This window comes from Beta vulgaris, chromosome 1, assembly GCF_026745355.1.
Source record: "Beta vulgaris subsp. vulgaris cultivar EL10 chromosome 1, EL10.2, whole genome shotgun sequence".
NCBI classification, from domain to species: domain Eukaryota; kingdom Viridiplantae; phylum Streptophyta; class Magnoliopsida; order Caryophyllales; family Amaranthaceae; genus Beta; species Beta vulgaris.
Window position 1 is genome coordinate 53,134,713 of NC_079202.1, and position 24,280 is coordinate 53,158,992.

General features: G+C 36.0%; 3 protein-coding genes across 10 annotated transcripts; all 3 read right to left on the reverse strand.

The window, feature by feature from the left end:
- Positions 1-1,198: 1,198 nt before the first annotated feature.
- Positions 1,199-1,960, reverse strand: LOC125492060 (uncharacterized). Its single transcript, XM_048634191.1, has one exon. It carries the CDS (start codon positions 1,958-1,960, stop codon positions 1,199-1,201), a length of 762 nt encoding a protein of 253 aa, XP_048490148.1.
- A 5,235-nt stretch (positions 1,961-7,195) lies between these two features.
- On the reverse strand, positions 7,196-9,299 carry LOC104905361 (protein GRAVITROPIC IN THE LIGHT 1). Its single transcript, XM_048640618.2, has one exon. The coding sequence runs from the start codon at positions 9,096-9,098 to the stop codon at positions 7,686-7,688; it is 1,413 nt and encodes a 470-aa protein (XP_048496575.1). The 5' UTR covers positions 9,099-9,299; the 3' UTR covers positions 7,196-7,685.
- Positions 9,300-11,887: 2,588 nt separating this feature from the next.
- On the reverse strand, positions 11,888-21,036 carry LOC104905360 (ABC transporter E family member 2). Of its 8 annotated transcripts, none has more exons than XR_007272213.2 (16): positions 20,894-21,036; positions 18,643-18,794; positions 18,123-18,208; positions 17,886-17,983; positions 17,697-17,814; positions 17,525-17,614; positions 17,011-17,315; positions 16,709-16,904; positions 16,449-16,634; positions 16,059-16,328; positions 15,540-15,785; positions 15,173-15,315; positions 13,420-13,484; positions 13,194-13,321; positions 12,571-12,618; positions 11,888-12,345 (listed from the first exon to the last, which is right to left on the reverse strand). XR_007272213.2 is itself a non-coding variant. In XM_010693882.4 (13 exons), exons 2-12 carry the CDS (start codon positions 18,743-18,745, stop codon positions 15,196-15,198), a joined length of 1,818 nt encoding a protein of 605 aa, XP_010692184.1. In that variant the 5' UTR covers positions 18,746-18,794; positions 20,894-21,036; the 3' UTR covers positions 11,888-12,345; positions 15,173-15,195. The 8 variants fall into 8 exon arrangements, 1 of the variants encoding a protein (XP_010692184.1); XR_007272212.2 differs by having other exon boundaries at positions 13,409-13,484; XR_007272211.2 differs by lacking the exon at positions 12,571-12,618 and adding an exon at positions 20,655-20,701 and having other exon boundaries at positions 13,409-13,484; positions 20,894-21,027.
- Between the last annotated feature and the right edge of the window lie 3,244 nt (positions 21,037-24,280).

Genomic DNA, 24,280 nt, shown 5'->3' on the forward strand with positions numbered 1-24,280 from the left:
ATGATGAGACTAAGAGGCTCCACTATAAGATCAAAGAGGAAAGGAGATAATGGATCTCCTTGCCTAAGCCCCCGTTGGAGCTCAAATGGGGGAGAAGGGGACCCATTGATAAGGATGGACGCCGAAGCCGTCATTACACACACTCGAATCCATTCGCGCCATTGAACCGGGAAGTTCATTTTCTCCAAAGTCCTATCCAAATAACTCCAAGATACACAATCGAACGCCTTGTGAAAATCCAGTTTTAATATCATAGCCTCGGTTTTGTTCTTTTTGCAAGAGTCAATGAGTTCACTAGCTATAAGTGCGCCGTCGAGAATTTGTCTTCCTTTGATGAAGGAAGATTGGTGCGGACCTATAAGGTGATGCATAACTGTCTGTAATCTCCGAGCAAGAAGCTTAGCCACAATTTTATATAAACAGCCGACCATACTAATCGGGCGGTAATCCTTGAAGTCACTTGGATTTTCTGATTTGGGGATCAGAGTAATGAAAGTGTTGTTGCTGCCACGAGGAAGAGAAGATGAGGAGTGAAATTCTTCTACCATAGAGTAAATATCCTCTTTTATTGTTTCCCAAGAGCTTTTAATGAATTTAAAATTAAACCCGTCTGGGCCCGGTGATTTGTTGCTGTCACATGAGTTTACTGCTGCATCTAACTCATCACAGGAAAAGAGAGAGCTGTGAGTGAGAGAGACTGTTGGGGATCTAACTGCGGAAAGTCGAGGTTTTCAAGAGTAGGGCGAAGATGATTTTCTTCTTTGAAGATTTTGGAGAAGAAGGCAGTAGCTTCGGATTTCAGTTGATCTGGATCTATCGTCAATGATGTTTCCTCCCATCTTTATATGCTTAATAAGATTTTTTCTTTGTCGAATGGAGGCCATAATATGGAAATATTTCGTATTCTTGTCCCCTTCCTTTATCCACTTTGCTCTTGAAGCTTAAGCCCAGTAGGATTCCTTTCTCTTCATCCATTTCCAGAGGTCCGCTTGTGCCAAATTTCTCTCCATAATTTCGTGGTCCTCGAGCATACATTCATTTGCTTTCATGTCGAAATCATGTATCTTGTTTTCAAGCTCAGATATTTTGGAGTCTATGCAGCCATATTCGGTGACGTTCCATGTTTTTAAACTTTGTTTCACATTTCGGAGCTTTTGGACCAGTGGCTGGTCGCCAGACTCAGCCCATGTTTTTTGAATTAACCTCGGACATCCGGGGTGAGAGAGCCACCCATTGATAAACCGGAATGGGCGTGGGCCCAGTTCCTTTGTTTCGATTGCACCAACAGAGGACAATGGTCAGAGAGGGATCTTTGGAGGAGTGAGGTTCTAAGAGAAGGCAGAGCAGATAGCCAGTGGTGAGTGGTGAAAACCCGATCAAGCTTGCTTTTTGACCGGCCACGGAACCACGTAAAATGCCCGTTGGATGTCGGAATCTCTATTAGCTGTAAAACCTGCACAAATAATTTGAAAGCATTGGAACTGTTAGTATGAATCATATTACTCCCTCTTTCCGATGAGTCAAGAATGTCGTTGAAATCCCCAACAATGAGACAAGGCAGCTGCAATGAGAAGTAAAGACGAGAGAGATCATCCCAGACCAGGGAGCGAGCTTCCGGGCAGCAAGGGTTATAGAGGTTAATGATACAACATTGAAGGTTTAGGGAAGGAATCACACCGGATATAGCAATCCAATTTTTATCACAGTTAACTGACTCAAAGGAGAAGAAAGACTTCTTCCAAATGGATATTAGACCACTTGAGGATCCTTGAGAGGGACAGGAGAACCATTCAGAGCTGTCATCCTTCCATAAGGATTTAATGATCTTTGGGTTGATGCTTTCGAGTTTCGTTTCTTGGATTAGAGTCAAATCAGGATCATGAGCGTGGATGAGTCTTCGGAGAGAGCTTCGTTTTATCGAAGCACCAAGACCGCGGATATTCCAGGATAGTACAATCATTGAGATACTTGATATGGATGAATTATGAAGGTGAATTTTTATGATGCATTCTGGTTTGCAAACCAGTTTGATCTCTGGAGGCGGAGGATATTTTCAATCCTGTCGTGGAGGATTGACAGAGGTCCGTCAAATTTCATACCAAGCTTGTGGGCTAGATCAATTATGGTATCCGCTGATATGTCACACTGACCGGAGATTATTTTCGCTGATGAAGAGGGGGACTTGACTGATTGGACTACGTGTTTGGGTTCCTTTCGTTTCTTTTTTTGAAGCTTTTTTGATCTTTTTTGGATGTGGGCTGATTTAATGTTTGGCGGAATATCATGTTCGAACCCGGGCGGAAACAAAGGCCCAGAAATTGAGTCTGAGGATCTTGAGCTTTGAGGAGGCCCAGAATTTTTGACTCGTAATTCTTCGACGAATTCATTTGAAGGCCAATTATGCCCCTTACGACTTAGCCACAATGACACAAAATCTATGTGTTGATTGGGTTAAATATTATAATTAGTTAAATCAGTTTTATTTGTCAATTTAGCGGAAAAGATTAGCTTTGATAAGTATGAACAATGTCAATGATAAGTATAAATTAATGTATTCACCAATAAAAATTTAAGTAAAAATTAATATGTGGATGTGAGGGAAAAAACTAGAAAATCCAAAAGATAAGTTTTAATATCAAAAATCAATTTTGGTCAATAAGAATTATTTTTCATCCGTTTTTTTTGTTATTGCAACATTCGGAAATTTACGCTTATCGACACATAACTATTTTAACCATTAATTTCAACACATTGAGATGAATCTGAACATCTTCTTGACTAATTATTTATATTTATATATTGTCCAAGATTTCCTATCACTATTAATACATGAATAGTTTACAAGTCAAAATATATTAGAGCTAAAAAGATAAAGGTGTTCTACTATAAGACGAATGATAAATCCCTAATGGGCATTGGATATTTTGGCGCATAAAATATAGCTAGACCTGGGCATAGGTCGGGTCGGGCATATTCACGGGCTCGGTCCGCGTGCTTTGGGCAATGGCGGGTCAGTTCGGGGACAGCCCATGCGTACCAGGCCGGGCTCGTGCCTCCCACGGGCCTGATCCATGCTTTATGTTTTTTTTTTTTGGATTATTGTCAGTTTTAGACTTAAAAACAAAGAAAATGAGCGTTTGGCCCGCGGACGATATAGATGGGCTCGTGTCTAATCGGGCCTGAAATAAATTTTCTTGACCATAACGAGCAATGAGCCGGGCCTCGAACGGTCTCATACCGGACTGGCATGCGTGTTGGCCCGACCCATACCCACCTTTATATATAGCCGTATAATCTTAAGCCTATAGCATTTGTGTTGCACCATGGCATATGGGCAACTTTTCCTTTAACCCTGCTGTCCTGCCTACTTGTTGGGCCAAAATATCCAAAACCATATTATATGAAAAAGCAACAATGTTAGCTAGGTTGGCTACGAGGCTACGACTACTGAGATACTCGATCTAGCAAAATGCCATTGTTAACTAAAATAAAGTCAGGTTTAGTTATTATAGAATCTTTTGCTTTAACAGGATCTACTATATATATACCCCCTACTGTTGCTTTTATAAGAGCTTCGATTTTCTTTGTTATTGGATTCTATGTTTTGACTTTTACTTTTTACTTTTAGAAGTACCAGGATTCCTACTTGTTTCTTTCTGCCCAACATCTGTCATAACTCATAACTGCTTTTATAGAAATAACCCATCAAATGTGATATCAATTCTGTCGAATCAAAATATTTAGTAGGAGTAAAATGAGGTACGGAGTATGAATAATTTTATATCATGTAATATAGAACGAAAATTGAACCCTCTATAACATGATAATTATTGTACTAATCCTCTATAACATAAATCAGTAATTTTCGAGGAGCTTTCAATTTCTAGGAAGTATAAATTATTTGGTTGAATACAAAAAAGTTCACTTTGGTAACAAGTTTCAATTCAGTGAAAAATGGAGTTTTTCAAGAGACAACAAGTCCTGAATTTTGCGAATTAATCAATTTGCATGTAGTCTACATTACTTAATGACCACATATTCAACTTACTAGGGTTGTTAAGATTATGGTCTGGACCGCATCAAACCGCAACTCAAATCGTTTTTTTGCAGTTTTAAAATTGTAAGTTGGTTTGTGATTTCAGGTAAATCGCGGTTTGCGATTTGGGTTGAGTTTGAATTTTGTAAAACCAAACCCCACCACAAACCGCTAACGGCTCGTTCGGTAATGTTTTTTGTTTCCAGTTTTCATTTTTTTTGAAAACAAAAAACAGGAAACCACAAGTAGTTTCCACTTTTTAGTTGTCAGTTTTTAAAATCAACATATTTTCAATAAGTGGAACTAATTTTTGATCCATTATATCACATATACCATATGACTTTGAAAAAAAAAAACTGAAAACCACAATGATATCGAATGAACCCTAAACTATTTACATGAATTGTTTCATCTTACATTGGAATTTAGACTCTTTGTATATGATTATCTAGTTTCAGGAGAACTATGTATTAGGTTTTCAACAAATTTGTACCACATATTTTAATCATTTATGAGTTACTTTTCCAACAATTGTAACTAATGAACTATTTTCCAACTATTTGTAACTAATGAACGACTATTTTCCAACAACAAGTTCATAAACCTGTTATCATAATCCACAAATATAGAAAAAATGAGTAAATTGCACCGGTTCACACCGAACAATCCTCAAATATTTAAAACATAGTTACAAAAGTCATATCACGGATGACAAAATGGTTAAATCGCAAACTGCACTGCACCAAACCTTTTCACGTGGTGTGATTTGGATTGGTTTGGGCAAAAGTATGGTACGGTTTAGTTTCAAAAAAAGTCAAACCGCAAATTTGCGATTTGGTTTAGATTATATCCCAAATTGCACCAATCCAACCCACGAATAATCCTACAACTTACTATGTCAATTTGTGTAAATCAAATAACACCTTAATAAGCAACTTACTAGTAATCTACTTACTTAATTCACACAAAGTACAACTTATTATGTCATGTTGCGTCAACCAGAGAGACCAAATAATGAAATAATTCCTTTCACATTGTTTCTAAATATCTATAAAAAATTTATCTCTACCCAATTTTAATTTTTTGGTTCTAAATCTATATTCTTAAAATCCTTGTCAATTCCAAAAGTAAAGATCACATTGTAACAGAAAAAGTAGTTAGCTGTAATTATGCTTATTCTTTAGCTTTAAGTACAATTGAGCAATAAAATTACATGTTGAGACTCCAATAAAAGGTTGTTCGAGGTTGGATCTATCAACTTGCGCGAATCTCAGGAGAATAATGGTAACTGTCTGATAAGGCGAAGCAGCTCGCAGAAAAAGAGGGGAGGTTGGAGAAAGGAGCCTCTCAAAAGTGATCATAACTCTTAAAAAGCGTTTGGTTCATATGATTCTGGATTTCTGATAAGTTAATAATTTGATAGATTTAAAACCCATAAAATATAAGGTTCATATGAAAGGAAATAAATATTTTTAAATAAAATCTACTTATTAAGGAGGGTAAAATTATAAAAGGGAAAGTATACCAACCAAATTTGCCCAGTCAATGCTTAACAATATCTACGGATCTACGCAACACAAGCTTTGTTGTCCACATAATATTTTCCCTATTGACTGTAGGAATGATAATTCAGTACGAAGTCGATCCGAGTCCAAGTTGATGCAAAGAAAATGTACCATCTACTTCCAAAAACATAAGAGTCCGATCTAAATCTTATACGAGTTAGAGCTTAGAAACATACGAGTGCTAGTACAACTTCACTTTAAAGGTCATGGAATCAAACCTCACCAAGGACTCTTTGAACCAAAAGAAGTACAAAGAATTGAATTAGGAAGATAATTCTGTCTCGTTCACTGTTCACCATCAAAACAGTGGACATACATAGCGCAAAGAAGTCCTCTGGTGAAGTTGTATGTCCCTTGTCAGCGACCTCATACAGTTCTTGCATGAAATGTCGGAGATGTAACTTTGAGATGGGAAGCTGAAGTCCTGGACCACAAACCGGGAAAGATAGAAAGTCTATGTTACTCGGACTTGGGTACTTGGAGTTTATGATAAGTCTAAGTGTAACATACAGTAAGTGATAACAACTCAACAAGTGCTAGAATCTCATTCTATTAGTTGAGGAGAGCTGGCAGTAGCTGACCCTTCAGCAAACTGACAGCATTTTATGAAATTATTAGGTGTTTTCCCCATTTTTATCTTTTAAGGAACCAACATTGACCCACAGGCCACAGATAACCCTCAGTCATAAGCATTGGGGTACCAAGACATGTCACATCTAGCATTGTGAATAAAACAGGCCAACTGAGCGAATAATGTGCTTCAGAGTCACTGAGAACAGTGTTAAGAATACAAGTGAAAACTAGAGATGATAACTTAAACTGACAGCGACAAACTCGAGTTAACTTACCAACAGTAAGCAAGTAAATGGATACTCCATTTTAGGGTAAGATTCTCCATCTGAAAACTCAAAATACGAAAAACTGGTCCGGGTTAACCCAGTCACATACAGTGAACAACTAAACAGTGCAAAACGGACCATTTATAGCAATATTTGAGCAATGATTTGTGTTACCTGGACTGAGCTGATACGGGTGCACATTTGAGTGCCCAGTTCTGCAAGTCTTAAAAAACAGGACACAGGGACTGTCCGAGTTAACTCGTCAAACAGTTCACATGGGTATGGTATACTAATAGTTAGTTTGCATAAAGAGATTTGGAATGAAAGGGAGAAATTCATTTTCTCTTGTTTGGATACAACATGGGGAGGGGAGGGGAAGGGAAGGAAAAGGAATCGAAAAAGTTCATTTTCCTTCCCCGTTCATCCTTTCATTGTTGGAAAGATTTGGAAGGAAAATGCAAGTTCAATCTTCCCTCCCCTTCCTTTCCCTACCTCTTCTTCCATCATTGCTATCCAAACAAAGTGTAAAAGCGGAGTATTGCCTGCAAAGCCAATGATTAAAAGTATGCATTACCTTTATAAAAAAGAAAATGAGATCCCTGAGCAACTGTTACCACATCCCGTCATCCATTACAGGAACCAGAGCATGAGCTAATGATGCCATTTTGACAATGTTTATCATGCTAAGCGATGGAAATGACATAGAAGGTTCAGTAACAAGCAGTAATACAAAAGATCGGTATTCACAATTAGAGTAACAAAAATATAATCCTATCGCTGTTTCTTTCTTTCACAACTCATAATTTAGATACAGTTTCATTATGTATTCATTCTCAAGAGGAATGTTCCTAGATAGTACATACCCTGTTCACAAGACTAGTTTACAAGCATTCTTTACACTTATTCCTATAGACTGCAGAAATAAAACAAAAAACTAAGAACAAAAACATTTTATGGAAGATGAGGTGAAAAAACTGGGATCCACTATAACCACTGTACCTTATTGCACTTGGAGAGGGGACAAGTAGCAATAATTTCATTAAGTGATTCATCAGCTTCTAGAGGAAGATGTACCAGCTTTCGTACAAATTACCCTTGTTAAATACGTTTAGGATATGTGATCACATATAACTTCCTCTTCCTGTAATAAACAGCGTTACCAAAATACTCTTTGAAGCCAATGCCGAGGATTAACTTGATCTTCAGCCACCCTTCCACAATGAAAGCACAAACCATTAGTTACACTTACTCAATCGACTTCATTTCTGTCAAATAAACTTGTGACTGAATGATTGTCTGCCCGATCTTGAAGCCTGGAACCACAGTGAATCCAACCTTCGGCCTTATTTTGCAAGGATATTTACATCTCTTAGTGACATCCTCCATATACACCATTGAAAACTCGACATCCCTCTCAACTTGAAATATATCCACTGGTGGATCAAAGGAATACGAAAGCTTGTGTAGTGCCCAAACTGAGCTTGCCATCTTGACAAACAACTCATAAAAGACGCCCAAAGATTTCCACGAGTTTATTATAACTTCATCCTTGTCCAAGTTGTTGAAAATAGAAGATTCCATAGTTGGGTGGATGAGTTCTTGGTACTTCCTCTCACAAAACTTTGAAAACTCACAATCCGGATTCTTCCTCAAGATCTCCAGTGGATTTCCCGAAACATGCTCCTTCAACTGCCGTAAAGAAGCCTTCTCCTCACCATTACAAGATAAAATATGACCATTGCAAACACCGCCATCCTCACCTAATCCGAAATCTTCTAAATCAAACCCTTGAAACATCCGCAAACAAACATACGACAACAAGGCATACCGATTGTGCCCTTTCTTAACATAATCAACATTAGAATACACCGAACTCGCTACCAAATCCAAATCCCAATGCGCGCTTTTCATCAAACCAATCAACACCTTAGTAAACTTATGTGAAAAACTATATGCCTCGCTCAACATCTTATCAAACACTCTAATGGTCAGCAAAACCTCATCACCCTCCTCCCTCGAAGAACAACACGACAACTTCTTCGACAACCTCAAATTCCCCTGATGTAACTCCTCCCATTTCTGCCTCAAACTACAAACTTCTTCATCCTTCACATCAATTTCAGCTTGCAAACGATTAAACACAGATTTCAGCGCCCTAAGCTTATGTTGATTCTCATTAACTTGGAATTCCAAACAAGACCCAGTTGAGAATTCAATACTAAAATTAGGATTCTGGTAATAATTCTTATACAACTGCTTAAATTCAGAAAGGGTCTGAAGTTGAGAAACTAAAGATTTATCAGCATTCTTCAAAACTTCCTCATCAAAAGAAGGAACATGGGCAGTTTGTAATTGAAGATAAGAAGCTTCAAACGAAGAAATCGAAGCAAATAATGAAGTAATTAGGGTTTGATTAAATTGCGCATTTAACGGAACTTTACCTTTTTGGGTTAATGCTCCGGTTTCTTGAGGTGGGTCCGGCTTAATTACGACGACTTTCTGATCAGAGATAAAATTCTCGGAAGAATCCTCGAGAAATGCGAGTTTTTCTGATTCATCGGCAAAAAATTCGAGAGCTTTAGATTTGAAAGAGAATGCAAATTTCTGGAACATTTCAGAAATTTGTGGGGTTTTAATTGATGCCTCCATTTCCGGCATAATTAAGATAAATAAAAGAAGATTAAAAGCGTCGAAATGAATTAAGGAATTTCCAGAAAATTGTTCGACATTGAGTAATTTTGGTTTGATTTGGAGGAAGGGGATAACAGAGATGAAGGGTTTAGGATAATTGGTGAAGAGAGAGGAGAGAGAAAATAAAAGGGAATTATTTACCGTTGTAGAAGGAAGGAATATGGAGTGAAGGTTGGGGAGTGTGTAAATCACATGAGTGGACTTTTAGTTTTAGAAATTTGACCAATTAGAATATGCAAACCATATTGTCCTTTTAGATCTACAATTTATTTTGACTTTTTGATGAAAATTGTGATTTTTTTTTTCACTTATTTATGATTATTATGGCTAATGTAAATGTTATTTAATTAAATGGTAAAGTTTTGTGAGTTTTACATAAGACATGGAATCGAATCTCGTCTACATCATTGCGCTTAGTCGCTCATCTATGTAGATTGTGAAGGATTTATGAGCATATATGAATTGAATTGAATGTATTTTAAGCACTAATGTAGATAATGAATTACTTTCGAATTTTCAGTAATTACTACCTCAACTACACAAAGAATGCAACACTTGCATACGACACGGATATTTAAGCGGGAGTTGTTTGTGGGGGGTATTGTATTAGTATTTATGTTAAAGCAAAGAGATAAAAGAGTTATTTAGTGTAAGGTGTCTTATCTATAGGCATATTTTTTTCCATATATAGAAAATAGAAATGTCGCATTAAATAAAAAAACTATTGAAGAGTGTTGATGCGGGTCAGCTTGTTAGATGTTTGTGTAGTTGTAGCTTCCTTCTCTTTCTTGCATTGCTTCAATTGTATGAACTAATTGTGGACTTGGTGTAATATTTTATTTTTTTGATAGAGACAAATGGATTCCTCAATTTAGGTTTGTGCATCACTATGAAAGTTTCCTTCTTTACCTTGTTTTGAGTTGAGCCTTTCTTTCTCTTGAAGTTTAATGAAATGCAACTCTAAATTATAAAAAAGAAGAACTACTTAAGAGCATAATATGATAGCATAGTGGTGTTGGCATCATCTTCGATCTCATGATTCCCGGGATCGAGTCTCACCCCTTGCTTACCTTATTAAAAAATTAAAGAACTACTTAAAAAGAAAAGTTTTGTGTTAAATTTAAAGTGAAGGAATTATCTTTATAAGAAATATTATCGCAATTTTTTTTAGGAGGTAGTTTTTTTAGTGTACTATGAGCGTTTGCACGATTCACCCTTAAAATGAGTTTTTTGACATATGTAAATTAAGTTACATTAAATTTTCAATCAACAAACCAACGTATTTGTTAATAGCATCAACCACTATTAGCAATATATACCTTCAATTCACTCTAACTTTAGTTACACTTGTCACTTGACTACTATGTATATATCCACATCATCCTGTCTTTTTATGGCAAAAAAGGAGCTAGAAAAATTGTCAACAAGTTTTAGAATGTCAGAGACAGTTGTTTAAAGTATGAATTACATTGGTTAACCTATCACTCATATTGAAGTCAAAATTTCTTTTTAATCCTTTTAATTTTACAATAAGTTCATTGTTACATAACCATCTTCAATTATCATTTTCCATAAGTGGTTTATTAGTGATAATATAATAGTTATATTAACACATTCAACAAAAGATTATAGAATGAATTAGATCAATAACATTCAATTAATTATTAATTAATGAGTCTCAAACAATTTATTCAGTTAACCGTGATTGTAAATAACCTATCCATAATTTGAAGTAGTTTGAAGTCCATTTTGATAATCACTAATCAGCTTTTTTCAATAAGGAACACTTTAGCTATGACTGCAACTAAGTATAATAATTATCAATAAAATCAAGTTGAAGTTCGTCTTGATTAACTTCAATAAGAAGATTTGCTAATAAAACTCGAAGTGAAAGTTGCTAGAATGCACCATATATGTTTCACATATTTCAAAACAACATATCAATAACCTAGTAGCTAAAGTTAAAAATAAATTAAACCTTTTTAAATAGCTTATTTTATCGAATAACAAAAAGAAGTCCCATAATTTGTACTACAACTTCTTAATTGCACTCTTAATAGAAATATATAGGATACCATTGTTGTTTTGACATCATTGGAAACAAGATCTACCACATGAGAAACAAGATCTACCATTCCAACCCATAAGCTTTGACTAGTCTAACGATGTGAGGGGCTCAATAATTGCTGCTTCCGCAAATTCATCACAACTTTAGATGAAACTTTATTATGTTGTCTTTTATAATTTATCTCATGTCACATTGGTTCTTTTGCTCATTGTTACTTTCCCAACTTTATGCAAACCTACCTCAACTTTTTTTTCTTCACCATATTTTTTGGTTTTCTTTGCTTGAGCACCTTTTTCTTCAGCAAGTGGTGTGTAGTACGTACACACACTTCTCTCAAAACAAACCATTCCCGCTTTTCTTTTAATATGCAAAGTTAAACTTTTCATTTGGAAGACTTTTCTTTCATGCAAAGATAATGATTGCCTTAAATGCAAGATTTTGTAAAGTTAAAAGACTTAGAGAGTGAGAAATGAGAATCCTAGAAAGTTTCTCAATTTTTACTCTAAAAGAGTTGCCCCTTCAACCAGATGTTAGCTACAAGCACAATGCAATTCTAAAATGTAAAGTGTGAGAAGCGTTCAAAACAGAAAATTGGTTAGAATGTGATCTAATATCACAAACCATGTTACTCGAACTATTCAATTCACCTCGTGTACCTCTAACGACTATCAGCAACGACAGCTATATGTTTTGGAACAAGAACATGAATTTTTTTATTAATATAGCCAAGTTTGGCACTAAATCCACATGTTTGACATGATCACATAAATACCCAATTCCGAGCAACACTGGTAGCACACTAATCTTTCTAGAATCCTTTATATAGCATACAAGTTTTAAGCAATTATTAAAAAAACAATATTTGTTTGCACAAGACATCCCAAACACGATATTAAACCCTAATAGCAGCGCATTGATCAATGTAAAAATTGACCAAAGAAAATTCCACTCACTAGTGAGAAACCCAAAACTGTGGCAAAACTCCTGCCAAAACTTGGGCTAATTTGGTCAGAGATTCATCAAGATAGCAGAGAAAAATAGTACAATCAACCACTTTCAAATTTTAATCGATCAACCTCCTCGGTTCCAAGAAACACACGCAAATGCTGGTAGCAAACACATCCTTGAGGTCACCACCGCAAACTCCTGTACAGATGGATGTCAAAGTGTCAAAACATTAGGATACCAAGCTTCAGCTGAAGGCAAAAGCATTAAACATAGAAGAAATGACATCATAAATATCTAAAAAAACAACATAGTTTGTCGGTGACTCTTAGCCAAAGCGATGGTAGTCATGGTTCTTCATCACCAACAACATCAAGGGCCATCCTAATCGTCAACAAAAGAAAACACCATCTATCCCAAATTTACCTGATCACTTTTGTTCTTCACTTTGACGATTTGATATTATCCACAAAACTGGGGAAAAAATAATCAATGAAATAATGATGGAAGTAATTTATTTTATTTTATTAATAGGGGGGGGGGGGTTACTACATGCCAAGAGAGTCGATTTTTTTATGACAAATCAGAATTTTGACAATGAAAACTAAGTAGTAACAGAGATTTGGACAGAGTGAACCCAAAAGATTCTCAAAAAGGCTAAGACAGCAGAGAAACTTTACAGCTTCTGCAAAAAGTGTTAATTGAATGGCAAATTGAAGTTCTACATTTCTACTATTCCTAATCTTAGACGCCATAACCCTCCAATGAAGAACCACAGAAAGGCAATATTCCTAATCTTAAATGCCATAACCATCCAATGAAGAACCACATAAAGGCAATATTCCTAATCTTAAATGCCATAACGCTCCAATGAAGAACCACAGAAAGGCAAATTCTGCCGAAAAATTCAAGGAAACATTAGAGCAACTATCCCTCAGAAAATAACAGAATGAACCTAAAAACAAACTATGGGAAATTGTTGACTAAGAAAACTGAGTTTGACTCTGGAACTGGAAAGAAGAATAACAGCTGTAAAGAAAAGAACCTACATGTTTAAAAACATCAATTTATCCAGGAAACAATAAGCTCTATCAAATTGCTCCGTCTTTCATGGAATCTAGTTTGTCAATACTTGTGCAATAATCAGTTGGGTCCCTTCTGCATATATAACCAGATGCTGCAATTTTTTGGAGGGATAGGTTAAGTAATAACCACATATTCACACTTGCAGGAACATAAATGAGGGAGAGAAAGAGATTCAAACCGAGTAAAAACCTTGCAACACCCCAATACTTTGCATGCTGGTGCCAACATATACTTGAGGTTGCAACCATAACCTCCTGTAAATGGTTTTCAAACACAAGGAATTCAGACTTTGGCTAGCAGCCTAGCAAGATAAGAAAATCAACCCATTTGGTGGAGGAAGCAAAAAAACTGTTCCTAAGAGGATATATGATCCTTTCTAGTAAGAGCAGAGGTAACTCTAAAATCAAGCACTAACATCCACAACAAAGTTATAATTTCTCTGTCCGAAATTACCCATCACTATATTTGTCAAGGTTGGACCTTCACCTAAAATATTAATCATACAATATTGGTAAGATTATTTGAAATATAGTATGGAAGTTTATTTTTCTTACAAAAATAAATACTTCCTCCGTTTTTTATTAGATGTTACACTTTTGAAAATTTGGGTTCCCTAAGCAAAAATTGAAGGAGTGATTAGGAGAAAGTAAGGGTGGGGATGAAAGGGAGTGGGGAACACCATTAAGCCACCACCACCAATGGGCTACAGTAGTGCGCCACCGCCGCGACCACCGACGCCACCAATTCGACCACCGACACCATCAAATCGACCACCGATACCCTCTCCTCTCCCTCCCCTTCCCTTGCTGAACGCGCACCCCCTCCTCTTCTCCTCATTTGCAGTCGCGCGACGGGTTTTCGACGGGTGGGGTTTTCGGCAGGTGGGATGGGGTTTTCGAGGGGTGGTTGGGGTTTTCGGTGGTAGGGGTTGTGTTTTCGAGGCTGGGTGGGGTTCTCGGCGCGTGGGTTGAGGTTTTCGGCGCGTGGGGTGAGGTTTTAGGTGGGTGGGGTGGGTTTTTTGGTGGGTAGGGTTCTCGGTGGGTGGGGTGGGTTTTTCGGTGGGTGGGGGTGGTTTTTCGGTGGGTGGGGGTGGGTTTTCCGTGGGGGGGTGGGTTTTCCGGTGGGTGGGGTGGGTTTTGCCGCTTTTCCGGTGGGTGGGGTGGGTTTTTCGGTGGGTGGGTGGGGTTTCCGGTGGGTGGGGCTACTGCAGTGGTGGGGAGGGGGTGATGCAGTAGTGGGGAGGGGGCTGCTGCAGTGGTGGGGAGGGGGTTGGACTGTTAGGGTGGGTGGAAGAGGGAGGGTGCTTAATTGTTAATTGTTAATTTAGGTTAAATTTAGTTAAATTAAATAGGTTTAATTTTGATTGATTGCTAAAAGTAAGGGTAAGTTAGTCATTTTACAAGGCAAAACTTACCAATTTAGGGAAAAAAAAAGTGTAACATCTAATTTGTAACATGCCATTTAAGGAAAGTGTAACATCTTAAAAAAAACGGAGGAAGTACTATAATTGTTTCATATTGTGACTCAAGCTTTTTATTCAATATATTAAACATATGACAGACAATTTTGGACAGCAATAAATCTTGGAAAGCTATGGCCGAAAACGACTTCAGAATTCACATCTTCGACAATGTTGTTAATGTAATATTGGAATTGCAAATTGAAGTTCTGTTATTCCAAGGCTTACTATAATAATCCTCCTTCAGAGACCCAAAAAGGCAAAAATTGTTGTAGATATATTAAAAAACATTAGAGCACCTCTCCCTCACAAACTGCACAACCACTATAAACGAGCAGAATAAACTAAGATCAGCCTTCAAGAAACAGGCTAAGGGCAATGCATTTTCCTAAATAACAATATTAGGCTTAACAAAAAAAATTGGAACAGAGGGGGACAAATAAAAGAAGACACAGAAGAATAGATAGGTCGCAGAGGACAAACCTGGGTGAAAAGCGAAATTCACATCAATCATCCAGGTAATAATAAGTCCCAGCAAATTTCTGCTCCCTGTCTTTTGTGGAGTCCACCTTGTTAATCCTTGGGCGATAATTGGTTGGGTCCCTCCTAAATGTAATATCCAGATGCTACAATTTTACCAAGGAAAAAGAAATGTTAGTTATAAGTCACATGTCCAAACTTGCATGAACATAACATGACTAAGAAATTCAGATTATGCAAAAAGTACTGCAACATTCTCAAATCGTCATCCTGGTATGATACAATCGAAATGGATAGCTTCCTAACTTGATACTAACCAATGATGACATCATCCAAAATGCTTCCAAACAAGAGGTATAACAAAACTTACCGACAAGAAAAGATTCATTCCATTCAACAATGATTGGGGAGTGTTTGCAGTACAATCCACTGATGGTGTTCCCTCATAAACAACTACTCTATCTGCTAGATATGTTGCCATTATAAAATCGTGTTCAACAACAAATGCAGTCTTCTTGGCATGAAGAATAAATCTCTTTATCACTTTCGAAGCCACAATACGCTGCTCGGAATCCAAATAAGCACTTGGTTCATCAATCAAATAAATATCTGCAGGCTGCATAAATACAAAACATTAGATGTTAAACATACCATACTTCATAGGCAACATACATTTCAGGCATTCATTTAAGGCAGAAACAAAAATCCATATGAAGCTATTGTATAAAAATAAAAACTGTCTCATCTATAATGCTGAAGAGCATTGCATATTGGCATACTATTAAAAGTTCCAAAGTATAGTCCCACATATAAATCATGCAACAGTAACCAATAACTGGGACAGTAGAGGAAGCAAAGGAGAGACAGGAAACCATATGAGGCAATCTACCTTTCCCAGACACAAAGCTAATGCAACTCTCTGCAACTCTCCACCAGATAGATTCACAACTTCTTGATCCATTAACTGCTCAATCTGAAGGGGCTTCATGACATCTGAGATAAACTGAGGATGAGTATATGAATCCCTTATCTTTTGATGTAAGAGGTGCCTCACAGAATGTTGGAATTTTGGACTGATCTTCTGGGGCTTGTAAGAAACGTTGAATTCAGGCACTTCCACATCAGAAGCTTCCGCATTATCAGGCTTCAGTAGACCCGCCTGAAGTTTCATAATCGAAATAATTTAAGAATCCCGGACCATCAAAGACCCCATTTCTGAGGTTTGACATACAAAATACTCAAATATCTTCATCTCTCAATTCATAGAAAGAGATAATACCAGCATACGAATAAATGTTGTCTTCCCTGTTCCATTTTCTCCCAACATCACGATTATTTGTGAATCTGTGAATTCACCCTCCATAACACATATTTTAAAACCACCCAAAGTTTTAGTCATTGTTGGGTATTTGTATCGAGCATATGTCTCAATCTCCTCAGCATTGTCTTGAGGTGTCTCAACAACCTGAAGAATCACACGTGAGATGATTATAAGATAAGAAGAGCAACTGGAAATATGTTATGTAAAAGAACGTCTACCTTGAATGTAAGAGATTCATCCCTAAAACGAAGATTTTCTGTGGGTACAAACCCTGCCAAGAATATATTGATTCCTTCTCTAACAGAAAATGGCAGAGTCACAACTCCATATGCACCCGGTTTACCATATAAGCAGCAAATGAAGTCTGAAAGATAGTCTAAAACACTAAGATCATGCTCCACAACAATAACATAGCTGAAACACAAAAGAGAGCAAGGCAAATATATAAGCTTTTCAATTAGTAATTTTCCAGTACAAAGCCAGAAATAAACAGATAGCAACATCAAATACAAGATGATACCTATTAGGCCTCAGCAATGATCTGATAACTTTTGCAGCTTTGAGCCTTTGTTTCACATCCAAATAACTTGAAGGCTCATCAAACATATATATCTCACCACTCTGCATTGCCACAACTGCAATTGCAAACCTCTGCAATTCACCGCCTGAAAGATCTCCCACATTACGATCTTGAACTTTATTCAGCTCTAGATCATCGCACAGTGAAGCCTTCATGTCCCTCTCATCTTTTTTATCTAAGACCTCTCCAACATTTCCCTGGACTGCCTTGGGAATGTTATCCACATACTGGGGCTTGATATTGGCCTATATGTAGATAAGCATTAGCAAAGAAACGAAGAAGGGGAAACCTTAAACAACAACAAGTGTTCATACCTACTGAATAACACATAAAACATACTCGAGACAAACACAAGTTGAGGCATAGAAAGTAATTAGTGAATGCAGTAATAATCACTTTCAGTTTAGCTGGGTATGAATCACCAAAAAGAATAATCAATCAAGAGAATATACACCTTCAGATTATCTTCCAATATGCGCGTAAAATAATTTTGCAGTTCTGATCCACGGAAATATGTTAAGATTTCTTGCCAGTCAGGTGGATTCTGCAGAAAATACATATACCCAATGAATAGGCAGAATTTCTCAAGATGCAAACACCAAAGTCATTAAAATTAAGCATATTACATTGAACCTTCCCAGATTGGGCTTCAATTTTCCTGCCAAAACTTTTAGAGCAGTTGACTTCCCAATGCCATTTGTTCCTACTAAGCCAAGAACTTGTCCTGGTCTCGGGACTGGTAACCTATATTTGAATATTTTCACTATTAAACACAGAAAAATTATTCACCATCAACATACCACAACTTAACTAACCTATGTAGTTTGAAAGTATTGGGGCCATAACGGTGTGTTGTATCCTTGTCCAGATCCTTTGGGAGATTAATAATCTGAATTGCTTCAAAAGGACATTTCTGTATCCACATCAAAACACAACTAGTAATCAGGTGCACTGAGCAACATATAATGCAATGCTACTATGCGCATGAGCATGTAGGTATGCGTGTGTATAGGTCAGTGAGAACAAGGGAAGGAGCAAGGTTTATAGTTGACCTTGACACAAATACCACATCCAATGCAAAGCTCCTCTGAGATGAAAGCAAGTTTTGCTGCGGATGAAACCTCAATACACAGTTTCCCTGAAATAAGCATAACAGTTGGTCAAAGATCATATGATTTTAGAGTGCTACCCATTCATAAGTGGGTCACTGACTGGTTAGTGAGACATTATCTTGTGTTGCCAGAATACATATTATATATGACATGGTGATTTGTGAGTCAAATTGTACACAGACCTCAAATCCTCAACCAACACCTTTTTAAGTTAATCTACATGGTCAAAATTATACACGCCCTTACGTTCGAGAAGTTTACAATTCTTCAAAAACTTATATATTATAAATAGGATTTCCCCACAATTCAATAAATGAATGTATCAGAACAATTTAAAAGGGATTCCGAATTCTTCAAGCAAAATTAATGACATAAAAAAGATTTAAGAAAAAATTATGAAGCTGAAGCAACACTATCTTGCCATAATAAGAAATTATTTTACACAAAAACAATCCCAGACCTGTCTTAACCACAGGACAACTCTTTTTGCACTCCTGACGGCACTTTTTTGGCTTGCAGCGATCTGAGCTCACTATTGCAATACGTGTCAAACGGTCTGACATCCTGCTTGTCGTAATTTAGAAGGAGAAACCCCAATCCCCACCAATGAACCTGGAGCACCAAGAGAAAGAGAGTGCAAAGAAAGTAAACCACAATGAAGAAATTGCATGCTATAAAATTACTAAGACAAATAAAAAGTTAAAATTTCACGCTCCAAGAGAAAGAAAGGGTAAGAGTTGGCATCACTTGTGCTTTTATGTCAGCCACTCAGAAAGCACAACGTCGATGTTAATAAGCGATGAGGTGCAATACAAAAAAAAAAAAGAAAAAGGCTATTCGTTGAACAGGGTTTAGTTGGAGCAACCAAACCAGGTAATGTGTGTGTACTGATCTCTGGTGCAAAATACATTATCTTAGTAGATTTCAGTGGCAAAAGATTTGATAAAAAGGGATCCAGAGGAAAATTGGAAGCAAGTACATTATATCAATAATGATGATAGCACTGATAATAAAAGCTGGGACTGTGACTTAGTCAATCTATAAATATTTCAGGACAGTAACTTAAAAGAGCATGGAAGTTTTCATGAATATATCACACGAGAAACATAAAGTTGTGCTCCAAAACATTCACATCAGTACATGGCTTAGCTCCTTACTATATTTGCCTTGGGTCATTTTACTTCAGATGACCAATGATCAAGCATTTCTGGTATTCTGTATAAAAGAAGTACTGAATCCAGCAATTAGGAGTTACTAAACTGATATTACAAAGGGAACTCATTTTTTGTTCTTTGGTATTACCTTCACAAACAGTTTCCATCTAGATAATAAAGTCACAGTCCAGATGTATAACAACCTATGCAGAGTATCTTAAGCCATCTTTTTAGCTCCAGCAACAACGCAATGATCATCAGTGATAATAGAGTAGTAGCTGATACCTTTTAAACACGCCACATATCAAAAAGTAATGATAACATATAGCAAAGAGATCCTTCCATCTAACTAAAAGTAAGGGATTAAAGATATGAATGCTTCTGATAATTGACTTACAATATTAGTTAAGATCATTCGAACTTTCAACTTTTATTTATCGAAACTTTGAGTTGCCTTAAAATAATCCCAAATTTGAGGGGATACTTCCTAAAACAATTTGTGCTTGATGAAATTGACGTTCACAATTAAGAAACTCTTTTCATAATTTAAGTTATGATTTTAATTAAAAAGATTTTATATGAAAATGCAAGAATACGAAATTTCCAGCTCCATCCTTTTTCCTCTGCCAAAGCACACTCTGAGCCTCCATAATGGTCACTACCATCACCATCACCACCACCACCATCATGTCTCCCTACCTTCTTTGACCTTGTCAAATCAGTCACCTCTCTCCTCTTCACCTATTACCATCTCCCTCCCTGTCCTCCCACCATCGCCATTCTTCTGAACTGCACCCACTATGATAAATTCAAAACATGCCCCGAAAATATAATTTCTTATTAACCCAACACCTCACTCTCTACTTCCTTCTCTCTCTCACCTCCATTTCCTTGTGGAAAGACGTGTTTCACAAATGCAACCAAAACCCAAGTTGCAAAAGAGCTTACTCTTATCAATTGGCACATAATTATGTCATTCATCTACATTGATATTGCAATCTTTGATGTTAACCTCACTACCAATTTAATCCCCAAATACCCACCTCAAAATGACCAAATATCAAGAGATTTAAATCAAGAGGAGAGAGACAAAAAAGGGGAAAGCTTTGTGTTGGTGTTGGGGTGAGGTATAACTTATGAGGATGGTGTATATGTTGATGATTATGTTACTAACTCTGCATATCTCAACTAAAACAACCTTGTGGTGGTTGCTAGAACTGAATCTTAGTGATAGAGTAATGGTTATAATCCTCCCTTGTCATAACTCATAACTAATAATAACACTTATCCAATATACAAAAGAATTGAAATTTCTTACAAGCTTCAAACCAAGTGACAGATCTCCAAAGTTCTCAATTCCTATTCCTTGCGATTTCATTCATTCCAGATTTCATCAAAAGTTTATTTGATGAAGAACATCCCAAAAAACATGAAATAAATTCAATAACAACCGCATAAAATCAATCAATCAATCATGAATATGAATAATCACACATGAAGTAGATCTTAAAAATTAATCGCAAGAAACATAACAGAAGTAAGAGAAAAAGAAAAAACCTGAAACAATATTTGAAGAACTATTGGAGCCTCAAATTCCTGACAGAATGAGGGAAGTGAGAGGTTTCTTAAGTTCAGGGTTTGGGCAGGGTGTTGTGTATACTCCATATAACATACTTTAGGATTTATTGTTTTGTTGCATATGGGCCGAAATTGTTGGACAAGGGTATCTATACAAATATATTACAATAGGATTCGAACACATGACCTTTAAAACTGCGAAAATTTGACCATTAATCCATTACAATTTTAATGTTTAATGTCTCAAAATAAAACATAATAAAATATTATAATAATATGTAATTATGAAGACATAGACGAGCTTTTCGATCTTTTTTTTTTGAAATTAAGATTAATTCATTTATTTAGAGTCATACGACATCTACAGTATAAGTCAAAACTAAACAAATACATATCAAAATGAAATAAATCAATTCTAATATGACAAAACCACGATCGTTGAGTAGATCAAACACTTCTGAAAACCCTCATCTTTCACATCGTTGTCTAATGCAGCCTTCTGCAAGGGGGTCTGTCGATCTTTTGTAGTTTTGAAGTAAAGCTAGATTTAATTCAAGTGATTGTAAACGAAGTCTTGACATCTGTTGAAACTCCGCACAAATTTCGATCAACAAATAAACCTCTTGAATTATACAAAACCCCAAAAACAAAGTCTTCAAACTCTCACATGGAGAGAGATAAACCCAATATATGGGTAGTTATAACCCAATATATGATTAGAAAAACTATTCATTAGAGAAAAACTGAAGTTTATTAGAAATATAAATATAAAAACTAGTAACAAAAAGAGAAAATGGGCTTACCACCGCCCAAAAAGGTCGCGGTAGCCACTAGGTTGAAAATTAGGGTTTTGTGGAAGAGGAGAGAGAAGAGAGGAAAAAAAAAGTAGGGAGGCGAAAGAATGCTTATACTTTAAACTATCAAGTTTTTTTTATCTCTAACACTTTTATTAAGTAATAACTTTCTCTTACCCCAATTTCATTTAAATTGCTGTTTTCATCCCAATTCCTTCGAAGTTTTTTTGAACAACTTATCATGTTATAACTTCCATTTTCCAATTCTGAGACAGAATATTTTTAAAAACTAATACAATTAATTATAAAGTTTATGAATAATAATATATTTGATAATTGTAACTAACCCGGAGCATCGCCCGAACCAAAAATACTAGTTAGTGTCATTATTACTAATCTTATATGTACGTGATTAAGTATGCTAAAAAAAATAGGTCGGATTGATGCGTGTAATAAGTGGATTCAGTCATTATAGAGTCACCTTTTACCGTTGAATAAGGGTCCGGTCAGAGTGGGTTGCGCGTCGGTAATTACGGGTTGATAAAAGTAAAAAAAACATATGAAGAAAGTAGCCATGATTGAGTACGAGTAAATATTTAGACCTTGTATTACTTTTTTACCGTTTCCTTTTAATTTTACAAATATATTAGGTTATTATTGTTGACCCTGTAATTAACGTGTCTAATAAAAATCATGTCTATCATGGACTCCGTCCATTAAGAGCCATTTTTATTTGATCGTACCTTGTACCCAATTGGGTACCTTGTACAATAAACAAGTTTACATGTGATGCTTGTAGGAAAAAAAAAATACAAATTTCATATGTGTAATAACGTGTACGAAAAATTGTGCGCAAAGTTCATTGTATTAAGTTAGAGATCTTGTAAATGTTTTTGTTAATTAAAGATATAATGGTACAAGAGGGTGAACGCTACGCCCGAACAATTATTCTAATCAGTAAAATAGTTTAAACTATTCTTCTTCCATCCTACCATCTCTAATTGTGAACTTCAAAGAACACTCTATCTTCACTTCGAATGTCATCATTACCCCCGAATTCCATTATTTTCACTATAATTAGAGAAATTTAATTGGCAAATGATTAACAAAAACACTTACAAGGTCTCTAATTTATTGGTTTTCAAAAATCATAAAAAGATATAATGAACTTTGCGCATAATTTTTGTGTATATGTTATTACACAAATGAAACTTTGCATGTGTTTTTACAAGCATCACCTGTAAAAGGACACGACCCCTCCCCCCCCCCCCCGATCTATGTGGATTTTTATCTTATCATCCGAAATGATGTTTTACACTAAGATATTGATTAGGTTGTGTCCTAGTTTTCTTTCCTTGTAACAAAAAGGTCAGTTCTTTCGTCATTGCTTTTGGCTTAAGAAAATTTTCTTTACTATATTATACCTTTTCCTCTCAATTTACACGCGGTGAGTAATGGTCATGCTCCATGCATTTTAGTATGGTTTCATATTTAGTATAAATAACATGAAATTTTTGGTAGAACTCCAAGATGTACATAATTTGTCGATAAGTGGCAATTTTTTTTGAATAAAATGCCACTAAATTTAGTCATAGAGGCAAATATTTAATCATTATTTTTTCTATTATTGAATCTTAAATATAACATAATATTCGCTAATATAAATCTTTATTGTCGGATCTCTACTACAGAAAATTGGTGATAATCTACCAATTGTAGAGTATATATCTTAGCAAATGAGCTCCTTTTAAAAAAGGCGTGCCATAGTTATAAGTAATACATCAAATTCCTTTTAAACAATTATATATGGAAGTATTAAGGTATAAAGGAAGTTGTCATGGTGGTTTGATCGGGTGCATTGTGAGTGTTGGTTTAAAGGCTAAAGAACGACGACAATGTTGTATTAGTATTTTACAATGAAATAGGTAAGGGAATTTAAAAGATAATGAGTGAGGCATTTATATAAATACGACAAGCGATTTACGAAAATGGTGTTAGAACGAAAAGAATTCCTTGCTTTGGTGTTTGATAAAAAGTGTTTCCATCAAATGGTGTATGCGCGCGTAAGACAAGCAATTATTATTCTTTTTTTTTAACAATGGGGAAGTATTACATAGTTCAGACTTCAGATACACCAAAAAACACACAAACAAACATTATACTTAGCATTATAAGCTCGTACACACCAAAAATTACTATCTAAACTTAAACATAACCTGGAAGAAAGAACTAAAGTCGGAGGCCTTTACAGTTGTTGAACTTCTTTATTCTTTTGACGGTGGACGGTCGACAAATCATAAGATTTAAAATGGATAAGACTTGGTGGATTCCTTGAGCAAAAAAACATGCATTCCAAAATCATAAACTCTGATACTTTTAAGGTTTTATCCCAAAACCATTTAGTATTAAGAGGATTAACTTACTAGACCTATAAACTAGTATCCTTGTCCTTATTTCTATCGATGTGGGACAATACTTTGCACACGCCTGAGAAACTTTTAATAGATCCAATGCAAGCAATCGTCTCGCCTATATGGATACTATAATAAGATTCATTTATAGTAAATTTTTT